General features: G+C 43.5%; 1 protein-coding gene across 2 annotated transcripts in view; it reads left to right on the top strand.

Moving 5' to 3' along the window:
• TSHZ2 (teashirt zinc finger homeobox 2) overlaps positions 1-27,937 on the top strand; it is a 506,843-nt gene that overhangs the window by 267,595 nt on the left and 211,311 nt on the right. The window contains exon 2 of one of the 2 annotated variants that reach the window (XM_037982634.2): positions 10,059-13,128. In XM_037982634.2, coding sequence (XP_037838562.2) covers positions 10,059-13,120 — 3,062 coding nt within the window. In that variant the 3' untranslated portion in view covers positions 13,121-13,128. The remainder of the gene's footprint in view (positions 1-10,058; positions 13,129-27,937) is intronic. The other variant, XM_037982635.2, reaches the window with a different exon arrangement.

The raw sequence follows: 27,937 nt of genomic DNA, 5'->3' as shown, positions 1-27,937 counted from the left end.
CGATCAGATTGTACCGTGATGGAAACACGGCTCAACTCCTAAGTGTGAGGAATAGAAAAGGTTCCCATACAGTGTGGTCCTCATAGCAGGCTAGTAACAATGACTGTGCTGGTGGAGAGTCCAACATGAAGAAGAAAGGTTGGAAAGTCAAGCATCTGAGCCATTTAAGGATACCAAGGCCAGGAAGCCCTTTCCTGAATGAGAAATTGGCCCAGTGACATGAAAATTCTTTCCACCTCAGGTTTCTGTGATTCTTCTAGAGACAGCAAAGACTTTTCACCAGAAAACTAAAGTCCAGCCTGCTTTCTGACAGTGCCAATGTAGCTTTTCTAAGAGGACAGTGGGTTTCTTTCTCTCTCTTTCTTTCTTTCTTTTTCTTTCTTTCTCTTTCTCTCTCTCTCTCTTTCTTTCTTTAATGGGAAGTGGTCACAGCCATGAACTTAGCAAAAGAAGCAGGTTAAAATTTGTCCATTGTTGGCTAATGCAGTTAGACGTTTTCGAGAAAAGGCAGTGAGAACTGGTCATTATCCATTATCTGCATGAAATATTTCAGAGAGAGAAGCAGCATTTGCCAAAAAAAAGAAAAGATGTTTGACTTCAAGCCAGGCAAAAAGGAAACAAGATCACCTTCTAGCTCTGTGGGATGGCTGTGCTAATGATGTTATTTCAAGTAAAATTGGAATATATGTCTGAAAAAATACAGATGGTGCAGCAGCTTCGTATACTTTCTGAAGGTCGTTTTGGACAATGATTCACTGTCCCTTTTCTTGGAAAAGAAAAAAAAAAAACCTCTCCAGTCTTGGAAAGAACTATACGAGTGTGTGTGTGTGTGTGTGTGTGTGTGTGTGTGTGTGTTTATATATCCTTATGCAGAATAAATGTATAGAAAATAAGCATGCATGCCTTGCTGAAAATACTTATTACCACTTGAAAACTCAACAACTAAAAACCTTAATTCTATTTCTATTAATTCTAATTCAGTTCTATTGTGTAGCTTCTTTGTTCCTGTTTTGTTTCACTTTGTTTTCTCCTCTGTTCCTGATTTGTGACTCCCTGGGTGTAAGGATAATGTAAGGATAATGATTTCTAAACTGGAGCTACCAAAAAGCTTATAAAGTGGTCCCCTTCTCACCCTTCTCCATGAATATTTTCTCACTCTGCTTTTTTAAATTGTTACCAAGACGTGTCGCAATAATAATATACGCTGGACTGAAATTCTAGGTAGCTGAATATAAAGCATTTTTCTTGGAGACCTTCTGCTTTAAACATTTGTCACCTCTCTCAATGCAAAGCCCGAGGCCTCTAACAAAGACCTTTTTTCTCAGATGGTGGGTTTGCTTTATTTCTTGAGGATTGCAGACATTACCATTATAGGTAATGACCTAATAACTTGCTATTTGATGTTTGTACATCACTTCTACGGAAGTTCCCGGCACACATACCACTGGCTCCTTGTACAAGTGATTTAATATTAAATAACAAACCCCAAACTGGAGGAAGCTCTTTTCTTATGCATTCCTATGCATGACACATAAACAAAGCTGGTTCTTATCTATTGTGAATACCATCTAAAAGCTGTTGGCTTGGAATAAGATTTAGGGATAACAAAGAATGCCAGACTCAACTGATTTCAGCCATCTGTGGGTTCAGGTTGAAGATCAGATGTACAGAGGTTGGAAAGTGCCTAGAACCAGGGCTGAGAAGTTGGAAGTTAGGCCTGCATTCTTGATATTTCACATACTTTATCACATGCAATACTCTAAAGCATCTTAAGAAGTAGATACTATTATATTCCTATTTTGTAGATGAGAAAGCTATGCCTTTGAAAGTTTCAGTAATTTTCCCAAGATGACATTACGCAGTACACCAAGGTCTGCCTGATCCCAAGGCTAAGGGGCCATCTTACCTACCCTGTTAACTGATCAGTTCTTGAATCAGCGATTTATTTCTCTCTTGGATGGTGTTTTCCAGTATAAACTGGGAGCAACCATCTAAGCCATAGGCATTTAGTCTTTTGGTATCTGGAGGGGACAGGGGCTGAAAGTCCTCAAAGTTGTATTATCTTTTCACAAAGCTGGTTCCCACGTACATTGGTGAACATAGGCATAGAGAAGTAGATTGCTAAATATCTCTCTACTAATTAACAGTTTTGCAATTTACATCCAAACTTCTTAAACTTTATGGAGCATAGGAATCCTCTAGGGACCTTGTTAAATGATTTCTATTCTGCAGACTTGGGGTGGGGCTGAGAGCCTGCATTTCTAACAAGCTCCCAGGTGATGCTGACACCATTCATCAACCCTACGTGAATAGTGTGGGTTTACAATCTACTTCCTCTTTTGTCCGATAGGACCCTTTCAGTCAGTCAGGCTTGGGATGGTCACTCCTATCTGAGGTTGACAGATGAAGAAATAGGTCAAAGAGCTGATAGGAGAGAGAACCAGAAAAGCACACCAGATTCTCTAACCCCTGGTTCCTGTGGTTCAGAGGTTGCAAATGGTTGGCTCTCAGATGTATTTAGTTTTGTCCACATGGTTTGTCCCAAATGAAATACCTGGCATTCCTAGACTCCATGAAAGTCCTTCAGTAGCAGCTGTGCCTTTTTTTTTTTTTTTTTTTAAACAGAGTCTTGCTCTCTTGGACAGGCTGGAATGCAGTGGCATGATCTCGGCTCTCTGCAACCTCCGCCTCCCGTGTTCAGGAGATTCTCCTGCCACTTAGCCTCCCAAGTAGCTGAGATTACAGGCATGCACTACCACACCCCGCTAATCTTTTGTATTTTTAATAGAGATGGGGTTTCACCACATTGGTCAGGCTTGTCTCAAACTCCTGACCTCATGTGATCCGCCCACTTCTGCCTCCCAAAGTACTGGGATTACAGACATGAGCCACTGCACCTGGTCCACTGTGCTTTTGATGTGCCATAAACTTTCCTGTTACTCACAGCCCTCGGTGTCCTCCAGCCAAATCTAGCTGAGTATCCATGATTACTCACCTTCACAACTGAGAACGTATTTTCCTCCACCTGGCCTGCTTTGCCCATTTTCATTACCTGCCTTCCTTCAGTAATGCGTGACCTTTTCATGACCTCTCTCTCCATAACCTCAGCATCCAACTTCTCTCCATAACTCACCTCTCTACTTGCCTTGGCCTTGGAAGACCCACTGTGACGAAAGTCCCAGTGAAACTCCACTAAAGTGTCTTGCATGTGGTAACTGCAGAATAAATATTTCTTGATTGAATGAATAAGCAGATGAACCACAAAGGGATGACAGAGTATCCACTTCCCCTGACTTCAAGTAGCTTAGCTGTTTTTTTGCTGATGACCGAGATGTGGAGAAACTCACAAAATGTGATTAGAAAACGTTTTACAGTCCAAAGAGCTGTAACGATGGCCCAAGAAAGAAGCAACAAGCATATATTAAGTGTTCAGACAGACCCCACCTGGGATGCATGCGTGGTACATGTAAAACATTCCAATTAACCGAACCATCTTCAGGAAATTTTAAAAAAAGAGAGATATTGTTGTTTTGTTGCCCACCAGAAACCTCCCCATTTACCTTCGCAGAGTACTGATGGGCTCAGGATGGCCCCCATCACTGTACTGTACCCACGCCATCTCCAGCAGTCCTTTAAACAAAGAATTCTATTTGTTTGGTTCTGACATTCAGACAGAGGAGGGAGTAAACGCTTCTCTCTCGATCCGTATATATCAGTAACACTTATTTTATATGTGGCATGCCAGGGATAAAAATCCACACACCACAAATTTTATGTTTCTTTTTGAACATTTTTCTGTTTAAAAATGTGCATGAACGTAGATAACTTCTCCGGCCAGCAAACACCCTGGGCCCTGGCCTGTGGTACCTGGATTCTCTGTAAATGAAATCTGTGCTCAGGAATGGTGCCAGGATCCCACAGCTCTCTAGACTTCTTCTCTCCTGAAACAAAAAGCAGAGGGATCCCTCCACATGGCCCTCCAAGAGGCCCTCACTCCAGGCCTAGCTACCCTTGAGAATAGCTCAGCTTCCTTGAACACTGAATCCTGTATCTCTTTACTCAGCCTGCCAACACGCATGCCAATTAGTGCCAATAATAATATACATATTAACAGACTTTTAGACCACAGTCACCAAAACACTAGAGACACATGACAGGGAGCTCTTATTCCGAGTCATCATTTTTTGTAGCTACTGGGTACACGCTGAGAAATTCTCACGACCTCCTCATTGACGTCTGCCTTGAACCCTGTGGCATCTTCCTGTGACTTTAAACAGTCATTTAGTGCAGTAGATTGGCGAAAATGATCCTGTCACCATCGGATATGTTTTTAAAAGAGGTCTTGGTTGAATTCTGGTTTAGTTTTTAAAAATCAACCTTCTTGAGTTTTTAATTGTTCTTATGTTATAACGGTTCCACTTCTACTCTCATTTCTAAAACTGTCAGTGTTTTTCCTGTAAACACTACTGTGGACTCACAAGGTGACTACAGAAACGTATGCCCAGCAAAAGTCTGGTATCGAACACCATACCACCCATGAATTATTTTGCAGAATTTCATTTAAATCATTCTGACTAGAGGTTTGGAAACAATTGAGGTAGTATATTTTTAAAAATAATTGTTTTCCTCTTTTTGTTGTTGTTTTTTGGGATAGGATCTTGCTCTGTCACCCAGACTGCAGTGCAGTGGCGTGATCACAGCTCACTGCAGCCTCAACCTTCTGGGCTCAAGTGATCCTCCCACCTCAGCCACCCGAGTAGCTGGGACCATAGACATGCATCATTATGCCTGGCTATGTTTTTTTATATTTTTTTTTTTTAGAAATGGTCTTGCTATTTTGCACAGGCTGGTCTCCAACTCCTGGGCTCATGTAATCCTCATGCCTCAGTTTCCCACAAGTACTAAGATTACAGGTGTGAGCCACCATGTCCAGCCATTAACCTTTTATATGAAAGAAAATTTCTGTAGGAAGAAAATAAAATGTAACGGTTTATTTGTAATTTTTACCCACATACTATTAGGGTAAAACAAATGCAGCATATAAAATATTCTTCTCCAATAACATTTCTTCTTTTTTAAATGAAGAATTCAGGGGAAGGCTACTGTAATATGTATGTCTGCTAATACATGTGTAATGTTGTTTGTAGTAGACCAGCTAATGGACTTTATCCATGATAAAATTAGTCCATACTTTCAAAGTTCCCATGTGTGAATCTTTATTGAATCAAAGTCTGTTCACATTAAGAGCATAGATTCTGATGCTTTTGTGGTCTTCTTGCTTATTCGCAACCTTTATACTTGGGAGTATAAATCCACAGCTCAAAGAAGTTGGACAGCAAGGAAGTTGGTAGCTGGGTTGTTCTGAAAACATGATTTATGGTGATGCTCTGGTTTTATTTCATTTCATTTCAGACAGAGTCTCACTCTGTTGCCCAGGCTGGAGTGCAGTGGCACAATCTCAGCTCCTTACAACCTCCATCTCCCACTTCATATGATTCTCCTGCCTCAGTTTCCTGAGTAGCTGGGGTTACAAGCATGCGCCACCACACCTGGCCAATTTTCTTTTTTTTTTTTTTTTTTTTAGTAGAAACTGGGTTTCACCATGTTGGCCAGGCTGGTCTCAAACTCCTGACCTCGGATGATCCACCCGCCTCAGCCTCCCAAAATGCTGGGATTACAAGTGTGAGCCTCAGCACACAGCTCTGGTTTTATTAGTGAGTGAAGTTGATTATTATGATTGTAATTCACATCGATCTGCATGGGCTGGGGGTGGGGAGCTCTTTACCCACCAGAAGTACCAATTGCACTGCTGAGGAACGGAGCCAGAGTTTGCAGCTGGAATAAACCTTTTTACTGTATAATCCATTCATTCATTCGTTCATTCAAATAGTTTGTCAACATCACTCTGTGCCAGGATGTGAACTGAGCCCTGGGGAGGAGCATTCTGACTGCATGGGGATAGATATTCTAACCTTACATACGGTATAAGAAGACATCAATCAGTAAACAAATGGGCTTATTTCAGAGTCTGGTAAGTGCTCCAGGGATTTCAGGCAGTAGGGTGATGTGATGGATAGTTACACAGAGCAAGGAGACATCAGGAAGGGCCTCACTGAGAAGAGCCCATCAGAGCTGAGACTTGATGGAGCCCGCTATGTGATGGTGCAGAAGAAGAACTTTTTGGTCAGAAACATCTGCAAAGGCAGAAAGCCTCAGTCAGGAGAAGGATTGGTGGGCTCAAGGAAGAGCAAGTAGGCTATTGTTTCCTAGGCAAGAAGAGCAGGCCATGGGTGCTGAGAGAGGAGCAGGGAGGTTGGCCAAGGACACATCCTGCAGGCTCTTGTAGACCATGCTAAGGGTTGAGATTTTACAGTAAACGCAACAGAAAGACACTGCAGGAGTTAAAACAGAGGGACGTCATGACCTAATCCCTTTTACGAAGAATCTTCTAGCAGTTCACTGAAGAGCAGACTCTGGGAAGTAGAAGCAGGAAGCTCATTGTCCAACCTAGGGGACAATATGGTGGCCCAGGCTAGGGCAGTGGCCATGGAGTGGGAGAAAAATGGTCTCTTGAGTCAGTAGTTCAGTCAAAGAATGCACCAGATTTGCTCTTGAATCAGTTGTTCCAGGAGTGGGGACATCTCATGTGGCCGGAGTCAAGCTGGGGAAATGGATGAAACTGGAAATTTAGGTTGGAAAAGGAAATTTTTGCCACCATGAAGTTTGATCTTCGACCCCCAATCAACAAGGAAGTTCTGTAGAGAAACAGTTCTTTCGTCCTGTGCTTTGGCATAACTGTGATAGTTTTCTTTCATTAAATAAGTATTCGTAAGAATAAACTTGCCACTCATCCACTTATACTAAGACTTACACATGATGCAATCTTATTAAACAAGTCATCAATAGAGAGAGAGAGACTGATATTCATTATTCATCCAGATCACCCCTGTTCTGGCTGCTTTTCCTCTCTTGCCCCAACTGCTGGTGGCAAACAAAATCACTTAAGTCAGATGAACAGTTTTAGATGTATAATATTGAAATGTGTTTTTAAAAAAAACTCCTTGGAACCCGCAGCCATTGTTAAAATACACTCACTTTGACAGATGTTTGGCACTTTTTGTATGAGGCTTTTCAATGCCTTACCTTATCCAGTGCATGAGATTTAGTCTGCTCTGCAGAGGAAAACAGACAAAAAGGGTCTCTCGGCACGAGTTACTCTTCTGTAAAGGTTATAGTAAACACGTCAATGCCTAATTAAGCAGAAAATTTTATCTGTATTGTGGGGGAGGCGTTTGCTGTCTCTGACTTTTCTTCTGCGGAATCCATTTAGAAGGACAAAGTAGATTGTGAGGTTGAGCTGGTCCGGAAAGCTCTGCTTCCAAATATCAGTGAAAAAAAAAAAAGAACACTTCTTTTCTCCTAGTTTGAAAATGACTGTATTGGATGGGCAGAGTGTGTGTGTGTGGTGTGTGTGTGTGTGTGTGTGTGTACGCATGGGCGCAAGCATTAGAGTGCATGTACGTATATTTCATCAACGTACACACAAAATAACATGAATTACTTCCCAACTTCTTGCTAAATATCAGGCACGGCGCTAGGCACTGAAAATACTGAGATGAATGAAACCCAGAAATGCCCTTAGCCAATTGTGATGACAGAAAGTCCTCATTGCCACCAAACCCCCAAATTTCTTTACTTGCTTCTTGGTTGCTGTGATTACGTGAGCTATAGGTGTGGTCACCGAGTGTCTTAGCCTGGACCATCCTGCTGAATACCTATTGACTCAGCATATGTTCCAGATTAATAGCATTCCCTTCATTCTCAAAGTGACCCTATTTGATTGATGAAATTTGTCTGATTCCCTGATGTATTTTACTTGGCTCAGTAACAACTTATTTTATCAGTTGTTATTTAGTGTATTAATTTTATAACAAGAGACTTTCTCCTTGAATGGTATACCTATTTTTTGCAAACACACAAGGTAATCCAGGAAAAAGAAAATGGTATGATACCGACAGGAATAATCTAATTCGGCCCTACGGTCATTTTAAACTACAGTTTTTTTGCAAGTTGTGACCGCTTATTAATGGGTTTTGGACTAGATTGAGTAGTTGTTGTTTTTTCAAACCAATTTTTGAGACTAGAGACCAGTAATGCCAATTTAATAAAAAATCCACCTGTCAATTTGCTGGGAAGGTAAAACACACCACACCAATAGCAGGAAAATAACTAACACAACCATAAAACTCATGGCTAGACTGAATTTATATATTTCATCTTGTTTTATGGTATTCTGTCACTAAAATCATGGGCTCTTGTCTCCAGTTTTCCCACAGTTTTCCCCTCTGATGTGGTTATCTATTTAGTGACATTTCAATGAAATTCCACTGCTTAACCTTTAGCCTTTGGGTCTCCTCAAAGGGTTCTTCTTCATTAGGTTGGCAATCCAAAGACAGCGACATCTCCTGTATTCAGGCATTCTCCCATCAGGCAGACCTGGGTGTATGTCCTCACTCTGCAATGCTAGCTGTGTGGCCTTGGGTGAATTTCCTTACCTTAAAGCCTCAGTTTCCCCCTCTGTGAAATGAAAATAATAGTGGCTACTTCATGCAGATATTAGACAAAATGAAAGAATGCATTTGCAGTGTTTAGTTTACTTCCTAGGAGACAGGAATTGCTCAATAAATATTCTTTATCTTCAGCAGCAGTGGCAGCCTTTGGAGTTGCTGCTTTATCCTAGCAAGGCCCCTTCTCTTCTAATTCTCTGTGTCTGCCTCACTGGACGGCCCTCCAGTGCATGGCCACTCCTTTTCCAAGCTTTGTCCTTAGTGACTGGAAATAACAGAGCCTGCTCTAAGGTTTTCCCCAAGTCACTACCTGCTACAGAGAGAGGAGATAGAAGTTCATAAAAAAAAAAAAAAAAAAAAAAAAAAAATTGCATTAAGATTGTGCAGGCCTTGCAAACCTAAAACTGAATCTCCTTTTCTTTGGGACTTCTTTGGTTGCATTTTATCTGCATGGTTCTGAAAAGGCCAGGTGAAGAAAATGAGCCCATAGGCATAATGTCACATTCCCCATCTCCATTGATGGATATTTGCCCATTAATTCCCTTTGCACTGGCTCGCTCATGTCTTCATTTTCCCTATGCAATTACTGGTCCTAAATCCTTTCAGAGAAGGGAAAGCATGCATCCCCAATAGCATTTTGCATCTACAAATCAAATATATAATTGGCATCTCATGACGGGTACCCACAAATCACAGTGCATTTGAAATTACAGGCACAAGATCGAGAGGGCATTTTCAACCTTGCCTGGAAAGGTCTTCATAAACCTGTTTTAGAATAATAAGATAGTCACCAAATCTCCCATTCTAGCACCATTTGCGATTATTTTAAAGTCATTATATTTGCTGAGCTTATATAATTTTTCAACGATCAATAGATTTTATTTGCATACCCCATAATCTCTCTTCCTGCTGTGTGATTCTCTACAAATAAAAATGTTATAGCAAAAAGACAGTGGCTATCAAAAAATATAATGGCTGTGCATCCAAATTACTTCTGAGCACTCAAAAATGATTTATTTATGTGGTTATATGCCAATATATACAAGTGCCTTGGTAAACTTTACCATCTAGATGCCAAGAGTCAAGTCTTAGTCTCCTTATGGGCCAACATTCTTCTCTGTAGAGGTATGACTTTAATGGGATATGAATTTCAATCCAGATTTCCTAAAAGTCATACACATGAATTTAGCAACTATCCCACTACAGGAATATTAGAAAGATATTCCTCAAACCTGAAAATTAACAACTTGGGACCCTAGGCATTTATAAAGAATTATGACTCCTGCCAATTAAAACAAACAAACAAACAAAAGCAGTAGATGGCGCGAAAAACACCATTTGGCTTTTCCTGTGTCCATTGCTCACAGTGCATAAAAGTGTAGATCAAGTCACTGTTCAGTTCGGCATGGGAAGCACTTAGTCTGTGTGAGGAAATTGGAATGGAATATGGAGCCTGTTACTGTCGTTTCATCGCTGCTTCTTCTCTTGCAGGCTACGCCCAGGAGGAACAGCTGAAAGAAGAGGAGGAAATAAAAGAAGAAGAGGAGGAGGAGGACAGCGGTTCAGTAGCTCAACTGCAGGGTGGCAATGACACAGGGACGGACGAGGAGCTAGAAACGGGCCCGGAGCAAAAAGGTTGCTTCAGTTACCAGAACTCTCCGGGAAGTCATCTGTCCAATCAGGATGCCGAGAATGAGTCTCTGCTGAGCGACGCCAGTGATCAGGTGTCGGACATCAAGAGTGTCTGCGGCCGAGATGCCTCGGACAAGAAAGCAAACACTCACGTCAAGCTTCCAAACGAGGCACACAACTGCATGGATAAAATGACTGCTGTCTACGCCAACATCCTGTCGGATTCCTACTGGTCAGGCCTGGGCCTTGGCTTCAAGCTGTCCAGTAGTGAGAGGCGGAACTGTGACACCCGAAACGGCAGCAACAAGAGTGATTTTGACTGGCACCAAGACGCTCTGTCCAAAAGCCTGCAGCAGAACTTGCCTTCTAGGTCCGTCTCGAAACCCAGCCTGTTCAGCTCGGTGCAGTTGTACCGGCAGAGCAGCAAGATGTGCGGGACTGTATTCACAGGGGCCAGCAGATTCCGGTGCCGACAGTGCAGCGCGGCCTATGACACCCTAGTCGAGTTGACTGTGCACATGAATGAAACAGGCCACTATCAAGATGACAACCGCAAAAAGGACAAGCTCAGACCCACAAGCTATTCAAAGCCCCGGAAAAGGGCTTTCCAGGATATGGACAAGGAGGATGCTCAAAAGGTTCTGAAATGTATGTTTTGTGGCGACTCCTTCGATTCCCTCCAAGATTTGAGCGTCCACATGATTAAAACAAAACATTACCAAAAAGTGCCTTTGAAGGAGCCAGTCCCAACCATTTCCTCGAAAATGGTCACCCCGGCGAAAAAACGCGTTTTTGATGTCAATCGGCCGTGTTCCCCCGATTCAACCACAGGATCTTTTGCAGATTCTTTTTCTCAGAAGAACGCCAACTTGCAGTTGTCCTCCAACAACCGCTATGGCTACCAAAATGGAGCCAGCTACACCTGGCAGTTTGAGGCCTGCAAGTCCCAGATCTTAAAGTGCATGGAGTGTGGGAGCTCCCATGACACCTTGCAGCAGCTCACCACCCACATGATGGTCACAGGTCACTTTCTCAAGGTCACCAGCTCTGCCTCCAAGAAAGGGAAGCAGCTGGTGTTAGACCCGCTAGCAGTGGAGAAAATGCAGTCGTTGTCCGAGGCCCCCAACAGTGATTCTCTGGCTCCCAAGCCATCGAGTAACTCAGTATCAGATTGTGCAGCCTCTACAACTGAGCTAAAGAAAGAGAGTAAAAAAGAAAGGCCAGAGGAAACCAGCAAGGATGAGAAAGTCGTGAAAAGTGAGGACTATGAAGATCCTCTTCAAAAACCTTTAGACCCTACCATCAAATATCAATACCTGAGGGAGGAGGACTTGGAAGATGGCTCAAAGGGTGGAGGGGACATTTTGAAATCTTTGGAAAATACTGTCACCACAGCCATCAACAAAGCCCAAAACGGGGCCCCCAGCTGGAGTGCCTACCCCAGCATCCACGCAGCCTACCAGCTGTCTGAGGGCGCCAAGCCGCCTTTGCCTATGGGATCCCAGGTACTGCAGATCCGGCCTAATCTCACCAACAAGCTGAGGCCCATTGCACCAAAGTGGAAAATGATGCCACTCATTTCTGTGCCCACACACCTGGCCCCTTACACTCAAATCAAGAAGGAGTCAGAAGACAAAGATGAAGCCGTGAAGGAGTGTGGGAAAGAAAGTCCCCATGAAGAGGCCTCATCTTTCAGCCACAGTGAGGGCGATTCTTTCTGCAAAAGCGAAACGCCTCCAGAAGCCAAAAAGACTGAGCTGGGTTCCCTGAAGGAGGAGGACAAGCTGATGAAAGAGGGCAGCGAGAAGGAGAAACCCCAGCCCCTGGAGCCCACGTCTGCTCTGAGCAACGGGTGCGCCCTCGCCAACCACGCCCCGGCCCTGCCGTGCATCAACCCACTCAGCGCCCTGCAGTCCGTCCTGAACAATCACCTGGGCAAAGCCACGGAGCCCTTGCGCTCACCTTCCTGCTCCAGCCCAAGTTCAAGCACAATTTCCATGTTCCACAAGTCGAATCTCAGTGTCATGGACAAGCCGGTCTTGAGTCCCACCTCCACAAGGCCAGCCAGCATGTCCAGGCGCTACCTGTTTGAGAACAGCGATCAGCCCATCGACCTGACCAAGTCCAAAAGCAAGAAAGCTGAGTCCTCGCAAGCACAATCCTGTACGTCCCCACCTCAGAAGCACGCTCTGTCTGACATCGCCGACATGGTCAAAGTCCTCCCCAAAGCCACCACCCCAAAGCCAGCCTCCTCTTCCAGGATCCCTCCCATGAAGCTGGAAATGGATGTCAGACGCTTTGAGGATGTCTCCAGTGAAGTCTCAACTTTGCATAAAAGAAAAGGCCGGCAGTCCAACTGGAATCCTCAGCATCTTCTGATTCTACAAGCCCAGTTTGCCTCAAGCCTCTTCCAGACGTCAGAGGGCAAATACCTGCTGTCTGATCTGGGCCCACAAGAGCGTATGCAAATCTCGAAGTTTACGGGACTCTCAATGACCACTATCAGTCACTGGCTGGCCAACGTCAAGTACCAGCTTAGGAAAACGGGCGGGACGAAATTTCTGAAAAACATGGACAAAGGCCACCCCATCTTTTATTGCAGTGACTGTGCCTCCCAGTTCAGAACCCCTTCTACCTACATCAGTCACTTAGAATCTCACCTGGGTTTCCAAATGAAGGACATGACTCGCTTGTCAGTGGACCAGCCAAGCAAGGTGGAGCAAGAGATCTCCCGGGTATCGTCGGCTCAGAGGTCTCCGGAAACAATAGCTGTCGAAGAGGACACAGACTCTAAATTCAAGTGTAAGTTGTGCTGTCGGACATTTGTGAGCAAACATGCAGTAAAACTCCACCTAAGCAAAACGCACAGCAAGTCACCCGAACACCATTCACAGTTTGTAACAGACGTGGATGAAGAATAGCTCTGCAGGTATGAGTTTGCTCCGAGGCATTGCGACTAGCCTGGTGAGGAGCTTCTTACAGGGAGATGGGTCTGCTTAGAGGCAGCTAGTGTCTCCCAATGCCAAGCAGGGTAGTAGCTTGTTTGAGTAGGATTTATTTTTATGAAAGACCAGAACATGAAAACTAAGTCCTAATCATTCTCTCAAGTTCTCCAGTCTAGAGCTGGGAACTAGAATAAAATGGGTTTAGAGAGATAAAGTTCACAGATTACTACTGCTTTTTCTAGGACATCATCATCCATAATCCTGAATTACCCAAGGCAAGCTCAAGTGTCCAGCCAAGGCTATCTTTCATTTTAATTATTAGATACTAACTTCTGTCGCCATTCCATTTCACTACTCTACCTTTCCATAGCAATGCCAATGACTTACAAGGTGACAAAAAGGTAAGCAATGAAAGAAAGATTGGAGAGTGCTAGAAGTAGTTACTATATAGAGATTCTTTAATCAACTCATGAATAGCTTGAAGCTGTCTTTAGGATTGTTACTTGTAATTAATGCTTTTTGCAGCTTACTTTTTAGCCATTGCCACCTTCCACCCTCTTCCCTTTGGTTATTTTCTACATTACATGTCCTATGAATGAGCATGTGTCCTAAACAGGTTGGTAGAAAAATATTCTTCTTCGCAAAACATTGAGATGAAAAGAGAAGAAGCTTATTTTCTTCTTTCATCTTTTGGTTGTCTTGTGGATAGGCCAATATTAGAGCCCACCTTTAACAAAGGTAGAGGCAATGTGTGCTGTTGAGGTTTCATTTCACATAAAGAAACAAATGGCTTTCTGTACACTTAATGTGCATGGAGTCCCACAGCTTGAAGATAATTTGCATCATGTATCATAGAAGTTCCATGCCTTATATAGTCATCCATGCCCAGACCATTTGTATCATTTTTAGGAAACAGGGCCGAGACCAAGGTCAAATGCCCTGGCAGATTAGTTTCACCAGCCATTTTCAAATTGAGTATAAGCAAGGCTGAGTCTTAACAAATCTCTTTCATTTGCCTATTTGTGTTTTCTGTACTTCTTTTTCTCTCCCTTCCAGCACGATGCCCCCACACACTAAGAGCCCTCCTATGTGTTCACGTGTTCCTCCACCTTCGGCCATTCCCCAAGACGGGAACCCAACCTGAACTAAACCTTCCGCACTGACCAATCCAGTTTATGTCATGCTAAGTTACAGATTTGCTCCTAACTAATTAGCTCTTAATTAATTCACAATCAAATATGAAAAACTAATAACATATAATCGCTCACCACCCCCTATTGTCAGAGCATTGGTTTATAAATAGAAGACTTTCAGAACAAGCTAGAAAGGTAGGACCCTAGGAGAGTTCCAGGTAGAGAGTGGTATTTACGTGGCATGGCTTTGGGCTCGCCTCACATCAGACAGAGAGGCTTACTGAATGTGAGGATGGCCAAGATGAAATAAAAAGTTCAAATATCTGACCTGGGGCTTTCCCCTGAGTGAGGAGATCTATGCTTCTGATGGAGAGGAGTCCTCCTATAACTCTAATTGCTATCTGGTCCCAAATGAAGACTATCTTTTTGGTTTGCATGTTTTTATCATGATGATTAAATGTGTTACTGGCAGATGCTTCTCATTCTTTCCAAGCATGATTTATTCAGCTCACGGAATTGAAAGAAAAGCCAAAATGCATCCATTGAATTCACACCTGAGCTTGGGGCTCGACAGCGTCCTATTTATTTGCTATATAACATTTTAAATCTTATATAACTTGCCATTACGTTTTCCTGGTTCTTTAAAAAAAAAAAAAAAAAGCGGGGCGGGGGGTGGCACATACACAGAATACCTAGGGAGAAGAAAGATATTTCAAATCCAATAGTGATGGGTTGAAACCATGGTGAAGAGGACAAATAGGTAATATTTATTTGTACTATAACAAAGACCACTTTTCCGCCTGTTAGGTTTGTAATCTTTTTTAGAAAATTAATATAATTGCCAAAACATTGTGATATGTAGATAGGAAGAAGGAAGGGGAAAAAAAGCTTGATCCATCGTCAGTCAGAATCTGGAATGTATGATACCTGTTCTAGGGATTCAAAGGTAAACCAATAATTTGGAAAAACATATACAAAAGGTACTTACAAATCTGTTAAATACATAGATAAGATAGCCATTTTGGCACCTCCCTGCGTTTGTACAGGATGAGTATATCTAATTTGGACCTCAAAAGCACCGTATTAGTGTTTTCGTTATACAAAACCAGAGCTCCATCCTTACAAGCACCATTAGGCTGTGGTTCTGAGAGGATTGAAGAAAAACAGGTTTGAGTGTTTGGGACTCACTCAAAGCTATGGGCATGTATGTATGTTTTGTAAACAGAAAAGATGGTGCAGGTACTATCTGTGTTTGTGTTCATCCCAATAATACTCCTATCTGCCTGAAGGTTTCCTCCATCTGTACAAAGGTCGATTCTTGGTGCTTTGGTCATCTTAGAAAAAAATGCCTCCACCCCTGGGATCCTCTTTTAGAACAACATTTATGCAATACCTTGCCCGTTGCGTAGAATGATTCATGTAAGGTTTGTAAATGGTCATGAAATGACATCACTGTTGTCTGGAGCTCTAATCTTAGTTGTAATGCATGATAGCACAAATTGTGCAAAATGACATGATCTTTTAGAAAGTAGGATCGAGATTTCATGGAAAATGTGAGAGCTTTAACCTATCTATGTGTTCTGAAACACACAACTTTTGATCTGAATTTTCTTTCCTTTATCAGATATATCTTAAATCCTGAAAAATGCTCTGCCAAATATTAAATGCAACATTTCATTAAAACTTCATTAGAAAATATTAAGTGTGCATCTCTATTTTAGGACATAAGTAATCTAGAACAATTTCAATAGGTATTTGTATGTATCTTTAAAAGCCACATGCTCTTGACTAATAGAAATTAAACTGAGAGCAAATCAATGAGTCTGAAATGTATAAAGGCTTGAAGTTATAGTCATTACTGTGTAATATAGTGTACAAGTTTAACGGCACACCTAGCCTTGAAATCGTTGGCAGGAAAGTATTCTAGTCCAATGAGCTGCCACTTCTGTTGTGGGCGGCTTGATAAAAACACATGTTCAGGGTGAAAAGCGTGTAAGGTTGCCAGACAAAATACAGAATGAATGTCCAGTTAAATTTATATTTCAGATAAATGATAAATATGTTTTGAGTGTAAGTCTGGCCCAAATATTGCATAGACCATACTTATATTTTAAAGGTATTCATTGTTTATCAGAATTCAAATTTAACTGGGCATCCTCTATTTTTATTAGCTAAATCTGGGAATCTTAACAGCATAGATTATGTGGCAATTGGGAAGAATAAAACAGCCTGGACAAATTAATGTCTATTAATGGCATCAACCATTCCTTCCTCCGTTAAATAAATATTCCTCCCTTTTATCCTCTTTTCCCTCCTTTGTTCCTTCATTCCTTCCTCTTTCCCTTCTTTTCTTCCTTCCTTTTCTCTTTACTTCCTTCTTTTCTTCCTTCCCTGCATTACTTTCATCCTTCAACAAATATTGGTTGTGCTTTTACTATGCACTGGACTCTATTATATTTAACAATGGAAGTATAATAGTGAAGCAGCAGTTCTACCAATTATAATAGCAAAATGAGCCAGGCCTTGCAGCAAGCACTTTGCAAACATTATTTTACTTTATTCTCACAAACAGCCCTACGAAGTGGAGGTTGATTCACTCGTGATAGGGAGGAGAAAATGGAGGCAGAGAAATTCTGCCTGAATTCCCCAAGGTCCTGCAATCTCTGAGCCTCACTCATTCATTATGACATATCTAGAAAGTCATCGTTCCACAGCAAGCACTGTGCTAATTCCCAGGGAGTAAGCCGCAACCAGGACAAGAGTCTGCCTTTGAGGCTAGTGGCAGACAAATAGATGAAAAACTCTAGGGGAAATGCTGTAAGGAGCACACAGAAGGTAGCTCTGCCTGGTTCTGGGGGAAGCCAGGATGGGGAATGGTGGCCTCAGAGGCAGTGTTTGGAAAAGAATGCCCAATTTACCCGCTTTCATGACGACATGCCCCACTTCTACATCTATATGATGTGGACATAGTATCCTTCTCATAGGAAGGTTGTGAGAATTAAATGTATGTAATTATTTTCCTTAAAGCCCGTGGTAGATTTACAAGAAAAGCACATAGTAGGTCTATAAGAAAAGCAAGTTCTAGGCAGAGTCGCTGCATGCTCTTACCATGCTCTGTAGCCTCACCTGCAGGATAGAGAACTCGCAGCAACTACTCAACTCTAACTAATTAATAATCCTCCAAAACCTCAACCTGCTCTTTGATTCAGATAACAATGACAGTGAAACTATCATTGACTGGCCTATTTTTATAACTCAGGCGTAATTATTCATATTATCCTCATTTTGCAGAGAGGTAAACCAAAGCTCCAAGAGTTTCATGATTTGTCCAAGAGCATAAAACTAAGCCTGGAGGCAGGATTCGAACCCAGGACTGTCCAATGCTCATCAACTTTCTCCTGCTCCTTAGTTTCCTCCTCCTTGCCTGATGGTTTCTAGGCAATACTCATGGCCAGATGTGCCTCCAACAGGCCAGAGAAAAAGCTGTAAAATGTGGCCTAAAAATTAAGAAGAGAAAGGGCACTTTCCTGGGTCTTTTGGAGGCTCCAGCTATCAAACACTGCAACTCAGGGGCCCAGGACTGACCTGCAGGGTGAAGCAGAACATACTTCTTCTCTTTCTTTTAATGCTCTTGTTCAATCAGGTAATTATACATTTGCCGTATGGTGTCTAACCAAGAAATGACCCAAATTCCAGTGAAAATATAGATACCTAAAATTAAAAAAGAACATCCTCATTCTGACCCTTGGGAATTCATTTTAGGGAGATGAAATGAGAACTGAGAAACAGGGTCAAGTATAAGACTGTAGCATCTCTCAAGCAGCAAGAAACCAATGCATCGTCTTCCTTAACATTTGCATTTTTTCAAAAGGATCTGGCTTAACTCCGTGTACGCATTTCAGCCTCCATTGTACCTTCCCCCTCATTTGGACTTTTGAATGCTCAATCCTGACGTGTATAATTTGGTGCTTTAATATAGAGTAACATTATTTTTCATTTACTCCAATCTGCCATCAGTATCATCTTTTCATTTAACCAGATGCAATTCTTTTTTCTTTCGCTAAATTGAAAATCCATGAGCGACAGGGAGTGCAATGTTTTAATTAGCTCATATTTTTTATATGGATTTATGTCTTTAAAATACATTTGTGTAATTCTTCAGCTAAATTAAAAACGTCTTTCTGCAAAAGTGAGGAGGGGAAAATAAAGAGCTAAATTGTGTCATTAGCTTAGGTGGTTGCAGAGGAGGAGCAGAATCTGGTGGAGGTTCACACGGTTGCCAGAGCTGCTTCCTGTGAGGCTTTTGAACTTGCCCTTCCTGCAAAGAAGTCTCTCCATAAAGACCTCTCAAAAAATGGCTTGGGGAGGATTTTTTTTTTTTTTTTTTAAGGCCTCTAGTAAGTAAACAAGCAGTTACCTTCACTGAGCTAATTTGAAACTCAACCTGCCGCCAAACAAACAGAGAAAAAGAAGTCATAATGATAAACAGTTTTCCCTGCATTTCTCTTTGTCTTTTTTTTTTTAAACTATCAAGTTTAAAGCTTTCCACGATGCTTTTTTCTACTTTCTAGGAGACAAGTGACATTCCGTGGTAAATGGGAGAAAAAGCCATGCAGAACTGAAATCTCTCTAACGCATTGACACTAACTTGCCCTCTATTGTTGGAAATGAGCAGGCGTTCATGATTGTTCATCAAACGGCTCCTAATGCAGTTAAAGCATTCAGCTATAATTTCTCCTTGCATTTATAATTACTGTCATAGACTGCACACCTCGGTGAGCAGATTAAAGCTATAAACTATTTAGCCTCGGCTCTAAGACGAGGAACTTGATTTGTCTGGCAGGAGTTATTTGTTAGGGAGCTTGACACTTCACATAAAAATGACTCAACTTGATGAAGAACAATGCAGTTTTAGCAATGCGGGGATTTTAAATCAGTCATGACGCCACGCCCTGCAAGAATCGCAGGGCAGTTTGTTAAATGATATGTAGGCCAGGGAGATAAGGGAATGTGTTAAGGGTACCAAAATAGAAGAGGATTTGGTGTGCGGTTGCCTTCTTTCCTGACTCTCTCCTGGAAGATCAGGAGTTTGTTGAAAATCAGTGCATGTCATGTTCTCCTATTAAATCCAGTGTAAATGTTATGTGAGGCTCACCTGGAGGGGAAAGGGATGCCAGCAGCCACAGGCACATGTCACATTTGGGGGTTTTACAGAACTCTGTGTGGCTGTTGAGAACATTCACCTCCAGAAGCCCAAGAAGCCAGGAGTATAAGGAAAATGGATGTTTGGTTTGGTTTATTTCCTGGAACATGTTCGTGTATTTCTTTGGGTATTTATTTATTTGTTTACTTGCAGGAGGCACAGAATATATTTAGGCACAGAAGGTGTTTCCATGGGGCTGATTCTATACCTTTTATCTGTGACAATAAACAAAAAACAGATACTTTCCAACTCAGACATCTTCTAATTGTTGTGACCAAGAGCTTTTTCTCAATGAATTTTGGGCAAATTTGACTTGCCACGGAATCATCTCCCACCTACCCATACTTCATAGCCATCAATAAACACAAATTTACCTTAAAACTGGCATTCAGCATCAAGACTGTTGAATGTTTATTTGCAGCAAACAGTGGATACCAGTTCCCAAATATTAGGGATCATGAAGACAAGTGCTCCCAGGGCTGGGCGGTGACCTGGAGGACCCTAGCATGCTGGCAGGGACAGTCACAGGGAAGCAAGGAGGCCTTGCACAGCACCAGTGGTTTCCAAAGAAGTAGCAAATCCAGATCTTTGTGGGAGCTCCCCGGTGTTTTAGTCGAGGGGTTTTTTTTATGGATGTGGTTTGGTTTGGTTTGGGTTTTGGTTTGTTTTGTTGTTGTTCTGAACACCCTTCAAGCCAAACAGAGTATATCAGAGACCAGATTCAACTCCTAGGCTGCTGGTTTGTAGCCCCTGGATCTGGTGGCAGGTCAGGTGGAGACACTGGTCCTGTTTCTCGGTGTTCTTTGTCCCCTCTCCCTCAAGGTAACCCCACTAGGGCTTTGGGCTCTTACATGAATGCCGCTTGTCCCCATCTCACAGGATACTGGGCTGTTCTTTAGGAAACTCTACTTCCTTCTTCTTAAGATTTCATCAGGTTGCTGCTACTCAGAGGAGAGGGGCAGGCTGGGCTCCCCTGGAGAGGAACCAACCATTCAGGCTTACCCAGGACTTGGCCAGAAAGGTTCCAGGGATTCGAGACTGAAACCAGAAAATTCCAGACAAACCAGGCGAGTTGGTCACCCTGCCCTCCTAATATACTCTGGTTTCTTTTCAGATTATATAAATCTTTTGCCTTCTACTGATACATCTCTTGCCTTAGGGCGCAATACTCACTACTGGCATAGCTTGCGAAATGGTGTGTGTTCTCTACTCCTTATAATATTTAGTCAATGCTGTTACCCAGCACATTTGACCTATGGTATTTGTCTAATCCTCACAGCAAAACTGCAAAGTAAGTGTTATACCCATTTTAGAGATGAGAAAGCTGAGGCTCAGAGAAGGTGTTTCAGATGCCTGAGACCCACAGCAGCAGGTAGCGGAGCTGAGACTCCAGGCCAGAGCCGTCAGAATTGGAGCACAGGGTTCCTTACACAGCACTGGGCAGCCAGTGCTCAACTTCAGTGTACATGGAACAGACAGTGTTTCAAAGTGTGGTGCCTTTAAAGTGCATAGTCTTAGTGAGCTGATTTTTGAACACGTGTAACGGTGCCTCAGCTCTATTTGCTGCAAAGAGTGGAATCTTCTTGCATGCCAAAACCCCCGGCCCAAAGGATGTATGTCCGGACTGAGCAAGTGTTTCTAAAGTTTCACCAACTTCAGCCCAAATATATGCTCTTGCAAGCTACCCAGCACTCGTGCCAGTAGGCAAAGGACTATGGCTAAAGGAGATTTTGTTCAATTAAGTTAGCCTTCAAGTTATTGCTCCGTGATATGTGTAGATTTTTTTTATACAAAACTTCTTCCTTTATTCACTCAGGTGCTCTACAGGGAGCACTCACTCTAGGTTAGGAGCTGGCATTCCTGTCGGGGAGATGGACAGACAAACAGTGTCATAATGTTGGAAAACAAGGCAGTGTGGAGGGCCAGAGGGCACTATGGCCTGCCAGTTTACAAGGAGTTCGGGGAAGGCCTCATTGGGAGGGTCTGTTTATGCTGAGACTGGCCAAGCAGCACTTAGAGGGGTTCCCAAGAAGCCATAAGAGTACCTGCCCCTCTCCAAGCACTGAAGGCAGGAGCAGGCCTGGTGGATCCAAAGATGTATCAAGGGTCAGGGGAGACACAGCTTGGGGAGCAAGAGGACAGCATTGAAAATGAAAGCTGGAGAAAGAGGCCAGGGCCAGAGCATGCAGGGGTGGGGGAGATGGGGAGAAATAAGGCCTAGAGAGGTTCAGTGACTTACCCCAGGCCACACAGCTAACAGACGTCACACATCCAAAGAAAGTCCCAGTGAGAACATTCCAATGCATTGAGCCAGACAGGGAAGGCGCACTGAGGGAGCTTGGAAGATTCTAAATTTCAGATTTTCAGTGCCAGAAAGGCTGAGACAAGGGAGAGACTGGCAAGCATGAGAGAGTCTTGAGAGGTCTTGGAGGTGAGCAGGGACAGGGTGGGGGTGGAGCAAGTCATGGCAGGGAAGTGAGGAAGGAGGAAAGGAGGTCTGGTGGCTGCCAGGTACAACACAGGGGAAGCTGCTGTTTCTTTCCTCCTCCAGCCCTGCAGCGCTAACCCACTCTGTGGGGGCTCAGCCCACCTCCGTGAGCTGGTCTTTCTTTTTCTGTTGTGTAATAGGCGCATGGCAGTAAATGCCACCTCCCTGGCCCCCTCGGGGAAGCCCCACTGCTCGATTATTCCTGAGAATTGGTGACATTCTGTGGCTGCTCCTTGTGGGGGAGGCACAGGTCTGGCCCACCTGTTGATTTTTGTTCACTTCTTGCTGTCACTTTTGAAAGAGAGGAAGGTTTTACATACACATAAGTAATTAATTTTGTTCTTTCTTGTTCTGAACGTCCCACACATCAGCATAAAACCAGAAAGACGTCTTCAGGACAGAGAGGCACGGGAAAGCAATCTAAGAGAAATGTGTTTTCCCTTTCTCCCTCCCTTCCTCTTTTCTTCCCTGCTTTCTTTTCTTTCTTTTTACCAATATTTATCAGACACTTCTTACAGACATTGAGACTATAACAGGGAAATATACGAGCTCCCTGCCCTTGGGAAGCTTAGAGTCTGACCCTCCACTTTAGACTGAGGCTCGAAAGAAGCTATTTGGCCACAGCTACACCAATTTTACCTGCAGTGGGATAAGATCTAAAAGTTAGACTTCCTGGGTTTTATGGGAACACCAAGGAGAAACATCTAATCCAGGATGGGGGTCAAGGGTGGAGGAGGACACGGGGAGTCCGGGAGGGCTTCCTGCATGGGAGCCCCGATTCTGAGACTTGCAAGATGAGCAGAGAGAAGTCAGGAGAAGAGAGATGAAGGAGGGACACAGCGTGGAAAGAGAACAACAGAAAAGGAAATCTAGAAACAAAAAGAAGTTCAATTTACGCGCTCTGCCCCACGCCCAGAAATTGTTTTCTCGTTTTCACTAATCTGACATAAATAACTGTACACTCAAGCTCTGACAAGGCTGGCCCCTGTGTTTTCACCCCTCCACTTAGAGGATCTCTTTCTAGTTCAAGACAACACAGTTTGTTCTCTCAATGCACCTACGCACTCTCACCTCAAATAAGAAACCATTTATTTTGGATTTTCCAAAATACCAAAAATAATTCTCATTGTCCCATCATTGCTACTAGTAAGAATAATATGGCTATAATAATAGTTAATTGTATCATTCATAATTCCAAAAGTATTTGCATGTACTTTTTCTCAAGCCCTATATAAGGCTCTAGGGATAGAGTGGAATCACAAACAATGACACTTCTTGGCCTTGTGGAGTTCTGGTCTAGCAGGGGTGGCTGATGGATGAGTTTTTTTGTTTTTGTTTTTTTCTTTTTGAGATGCAGCCTCACTCTGTCGCCCAGGCTGGAGAGCAACCACAGGAAGTGTGTTCCAGGCAGAGGGAGGAGCCTGTGTCGAGGCTCCGAGGCCAGTGAGAAGAGGGACAAGTGCAGGTGCCTGAAAGAAAGTCAGTGATGGGAAGGGCGAGGGAGAGCATGGGTGATGTGAAATGAGGCTCCAGTGATGCAGTTTCTCTTAATATTTCAGCCTGTGCTCAGATCCTTAAAGGCGCTATTCAGGTCTTTCAATAATCTCACAGGATGGGTGATAGTCATTCATTTTACATAAGAGGAAACTGAGGCCTAGAAATAATGAAAAGCCCCAGCCTCACCGTCCATGGCAGAGAGAGAACGCGAGTCCAGCTTAGACCCTACACATGTGTTCCTTCTACCACATGACTCCTGTAGTCACGTCATCCCCTGCCTGTACCTACAAAGGGCTGTTTAAAGATGCCCAGTAGATGCTGTGAGGACTTAAAAACAATATATGTTCAGATTGCTGAAAGAAGCCGGCACAGATTGGATGGCAGCGAAGGTCCTTGCAGCCCCCTGTCTCCTGCCTGAGTTTGTGTTGAGGATTAGGTCAGATAGTGCACAGGGGTGGGGGTGTCGGTGTGGATCTGACACACAGAGCAAGTGACTGAGGAACTGCCTTCCTCTCGATTCCCTTCCCCCAGACCCCCCAGCCCTTGATCACCTACTTTAAAGAAAAAAACCCTTTCATTTACTTAGGGTTTAAACTAAGATGTGAAAAGGATGGTGCCACTTTATTTGAAGTAATAAAGAGAGATTGTAAGTATAGATTTATCTAAAACAGCTCTGGGAGGGGTCGGGGGGACAAAAGATATGTCCCTGAGAAAAAATGGAATGTAGCATTAACCTGCATTTCCTTCCCTCCGACTTTCCCATTCTCTTCCTGCCACCAGCCACTTTGCAAAACTCCACTTGCCACATCACACATTTGCTGGTGGCTAAGCCATGCTTGGGAAGAACTGCACTGGAGTTTTCAGTAAGATGATGAGGATGGTGATGATCATGATGATATGATGACAGTGATGGTGATGAGGAGGAGGATCTGATGATGAGGATGTGATGATGATTAAATGTTGTAAGACACGAACTTAGAATAGTGCCTGGCACACTATCCATTATCAGAAATATCCGTGTCATCGATATTGACACAGGACTAACATTTATGGAGCACTGTTTGAATCACCATATAGGTTAATTATATGATCAGTAACAATGAAGTGAAAGGAACCTCTTCTTTTAATCCTTTTTTGATAAAATAACTTAATATATTCTCCTATCATCTCTGAGAGGTAGATGGAGACCCTACCTTCATTTACTAATTTACTTTTAGGGAGACGGAAGCATTTTGCCATAAAACTGGGAGCTATGTAAGAACCTGGCCACAGTGAAATGCACCTGTGGAGGGTATGGTGGAGAGCCTTTGGATTTCTGATACTATATCCTTGTGCCCACGCCTGGCTTCTGCTTGTTTTCCCCCTAATAGATGCATCTGCAACTCTCTTCTGGGGATATCCCCCAGTTCCTACAGCTGCTCTCCTTGCACACACAGAGAGCCCTTGGTGCCTGCAAGTGTGTGCCCCTGGCTGGCCTTGAGTTTATGACTGATGTGGAGTACCAGAGCCCAACTCTTGCCTCCCGAAGGGCCAAGCTCCGAGTCCTAAGTTGCTAGTGCCTTATGTATGCTGTCCCAATTAATCTTTCTCCTAAATTCTATAAAGAAGGAACTATGACTGCACCCAGCTTACAGGTGAAGAAATCAGCCCTCAAAGACATGAAGTGACCAGGAAGGCCACACAGCTAGTAAGTAGCAGAGCTGGATACTAAGTGTAGACAAATGGAGGATTTACCTGAAGCCAGAATTTTGGCCAAAATGTCAGCACCATTCTGGCATCCCTTGGTGAAATTCTGTGGGTAGTACGCCAAAGCGTGAGATGCAGACACATCACTTATTTGAAGGAGAGAAAAGATGAATCCCCGCTCCCCAAAAAGCTTAAATATCCCCAAAATTCAAATCTTTGACCAAGGCAACTTTCTACCACTCCGGGGCCGTCGGCAAATTGGCACTTCAAATGTGCGTGGTTTTATCTGGTATTTTTTTATCGATGGAGAAAAAAATGATGTTTCAGGTTATGTTATTTTCAGTGCTACATTACTCGATTTCACAGTCAAATAATTTTATTTTTGCTCTCCAGAGGATTTTGTCATGTTTAATTGTTTATGACTGCCCCCTCCCCCTGTACTTGCAGGAGCCTCCACTTTTCCCCCTGCTGCCTTTCGTTAGACTCTCCCGTGTGCGGTAACCATGGAGATGGGTCCCTATTGGATAGTCTCTGCTCTGGCTTAGAAGTCAAAGAGCCAATCAGGACCTCGTCATACCAAGAAATGTAAGAGGATGAAAAATGCCAGGCCTTTGTAAGTGGAGGGAAGGCCTGACATGCAGTCTCCAGAGACAGGGAGTTCCTGATGCCTAGAAATCCTGAGAAGGAAACACACAGCAGCTAAGCTCAGTGGGGAAAAACATGGGTCCTGGAACTGCTGGGGTCCGGCCCCAGGGCTGGGTCTCCTCTTCCTGGCTGAGGGACCTGGGTCAGGTCACACCACTTCTTTGAACCTCAGCTGTCTCTTCTATCAAGTGGCAGCAGGAAGGCTGAGCTCACATATTGTTATAAAGATAAAATTAAATGCAACCCACTAAGCACCTGCCCAGTCCTGTATCAGGCACGTAGAAGTCCTCAATTAACAAGAGCTACTCTCATAATAGCTAAAATGTAGTGCCCCTAGAATTGAGGCTGGATGAACAGATCTAACAGCCCTGCCCTCAGAATGTTTGCTGCCCATCACAGAAGGAAGAGAATGAAACCACAAGGCTTAGCCTCTGCTCACTGCTAGCATAACAGAAGTACAGAGCCAGTGGGGGAAAAGTGGGGTCAAAGAAGTCTAACCAAACAAGAAGAGATCTAGGCTGAGTCTGGAATGATGAAAGGGAGCTAGCCAGGTGGATAAGAGGGAAAAGTGTTGTGGAAAGAAGGAGCAGCAAGAGTAAAGCCTTGTAAGTAAGAGAGAGGGTGTGGTTCCTTCCAGAGAATGCATGTGGCTCAGTACGATTGGAGGGAGCCCAGTTTTGAGGAGCAGATGGCAGAGACAGGAGGCTGAACAGACAGGTGGCTGGTGGATGTGCACACAATGACTTCTACTTGCGTGCACAAAGTTTGTCTTGTCATGATCTTAGAGACAGATGTTCAATTGAGGTTTGCTTTATGAAATATTAGAGCATTGTTTCCATGAAATTGACTTTGCAGGGCTGGGAAGTGAGTGGAGAAGTGGAGTTTCTTTTTAGGTGTGACGGAGTCTTTCTCTGTTGCCAAGTTGGAGTGCAATGGTATGATCTCAGCTCACTGCAACCTCCGCCTCCCCAGTTCAAGCAATTCTCCAGCCTCAGCCTCCTGAGTAGCTGGGATTACAGGCACGTGCCACCACACCTGGCTAATTTCTGTATATTTAGTAGAGATGGGGTTTCACCATGTTGGTCAGTCTGGTCTTGAACTCTTAACCTCGTGGTCTGCCCACCTTGGCCTCCCAAAGTGCTTGAATTACAGGCCTGAGCCACCACACCCAGCGGAGACTTTTAACTGAGCCTCTAGTTCACACTGCATACAAGGTCGACCTACACCTCGAAGCTCTGGGAGGGCCGCGGCTGCATCTGATTGGCTTCCTGTTGTATTCCTTGGAAACGAGACTCTATAAATATTGGATAAAAGAAAGGAAGGAAGGAAAAGAGAGAGGGAGAAAGGGACATAGTATCCAGGAAGTGATTATACTTCCTTTTGCCATCCACCACGGGTGAAATGACAATACTTACTTCCCTCATCCGTGAGGCAGATCAAATACATAAAAGTACACAAAACATGAAGCACAGTCCCCAACATCTAACAGAAGCCCAGTGCAAATCAATCTTCAGGCTTTGCACACCCAGAGAAGTATGAGGATGGAAGAAACATTTCCAGCCTGCTGTAGAAAGGACTAACACTGCCGGGATGTTTGTGCATCCGGGTTAAGAAATGTCTGTGCTAACTCTCGGAGGAACTGCTGTGTTCCAGGCTCTGTTCTGAGTCCTGGGCTACACCAGAGAATAAGAGAAACAGGGGATGCAGGTTGACAATAATACTAAGGGCTAACATCTATTGAGCACATAAATACAAGTAACAATTTCTGAGAATGAGGGGCTGCCAAGGAAATATGGGGTAGTGCAAGGGACTGTGACAGGGCCACCTACTTTAAACAGAGGAGATTGAGAAGACAGGAGTCAGGTGGCAAATTGGAGGCAGAACATCCCAGGCAGGAGAAACGGGAGCAGGGCTGATATGTTTGATTCGGAGAAAGGCTGGAGTGTCATGAGCTGGGCATCCAGGAGCGGGACATGAATTGTGGGATGGGCACGGGACAAGTCAGGGCTTTGTAGAACATGCTAAGAACTTTGAATTTTTCGAGACCGTGCTAGCTGGGTGGTGAAATGAAAGAACGCTGGGTTTGTTTTTCCTTGAGTCCAGTGGGAAGCCATTGAAGAGCTTAAACAAGCATGTGGTAT

Source organism: Chlorocebus sabaeus, chromosome 2, assembly GCF_047675955.1.
Source record: "Chlorocebus sabaeus isolate Y175 chromosome 2, mChlSab1.0.hap1, whole genome shotgun sequence".
Taxonomy (NCBI): Eukaryota; Metazoa; Chordata; class Mammalia; order Primates; family Cercopithecidae; genus Chlorocebus; species Chlorocebus sabaeus.
The sequence above is the reverse complement of the archived record's forward strand: the minus strand, read 5'-3'. Positions and strand labels throughout refer to the sequence as shown.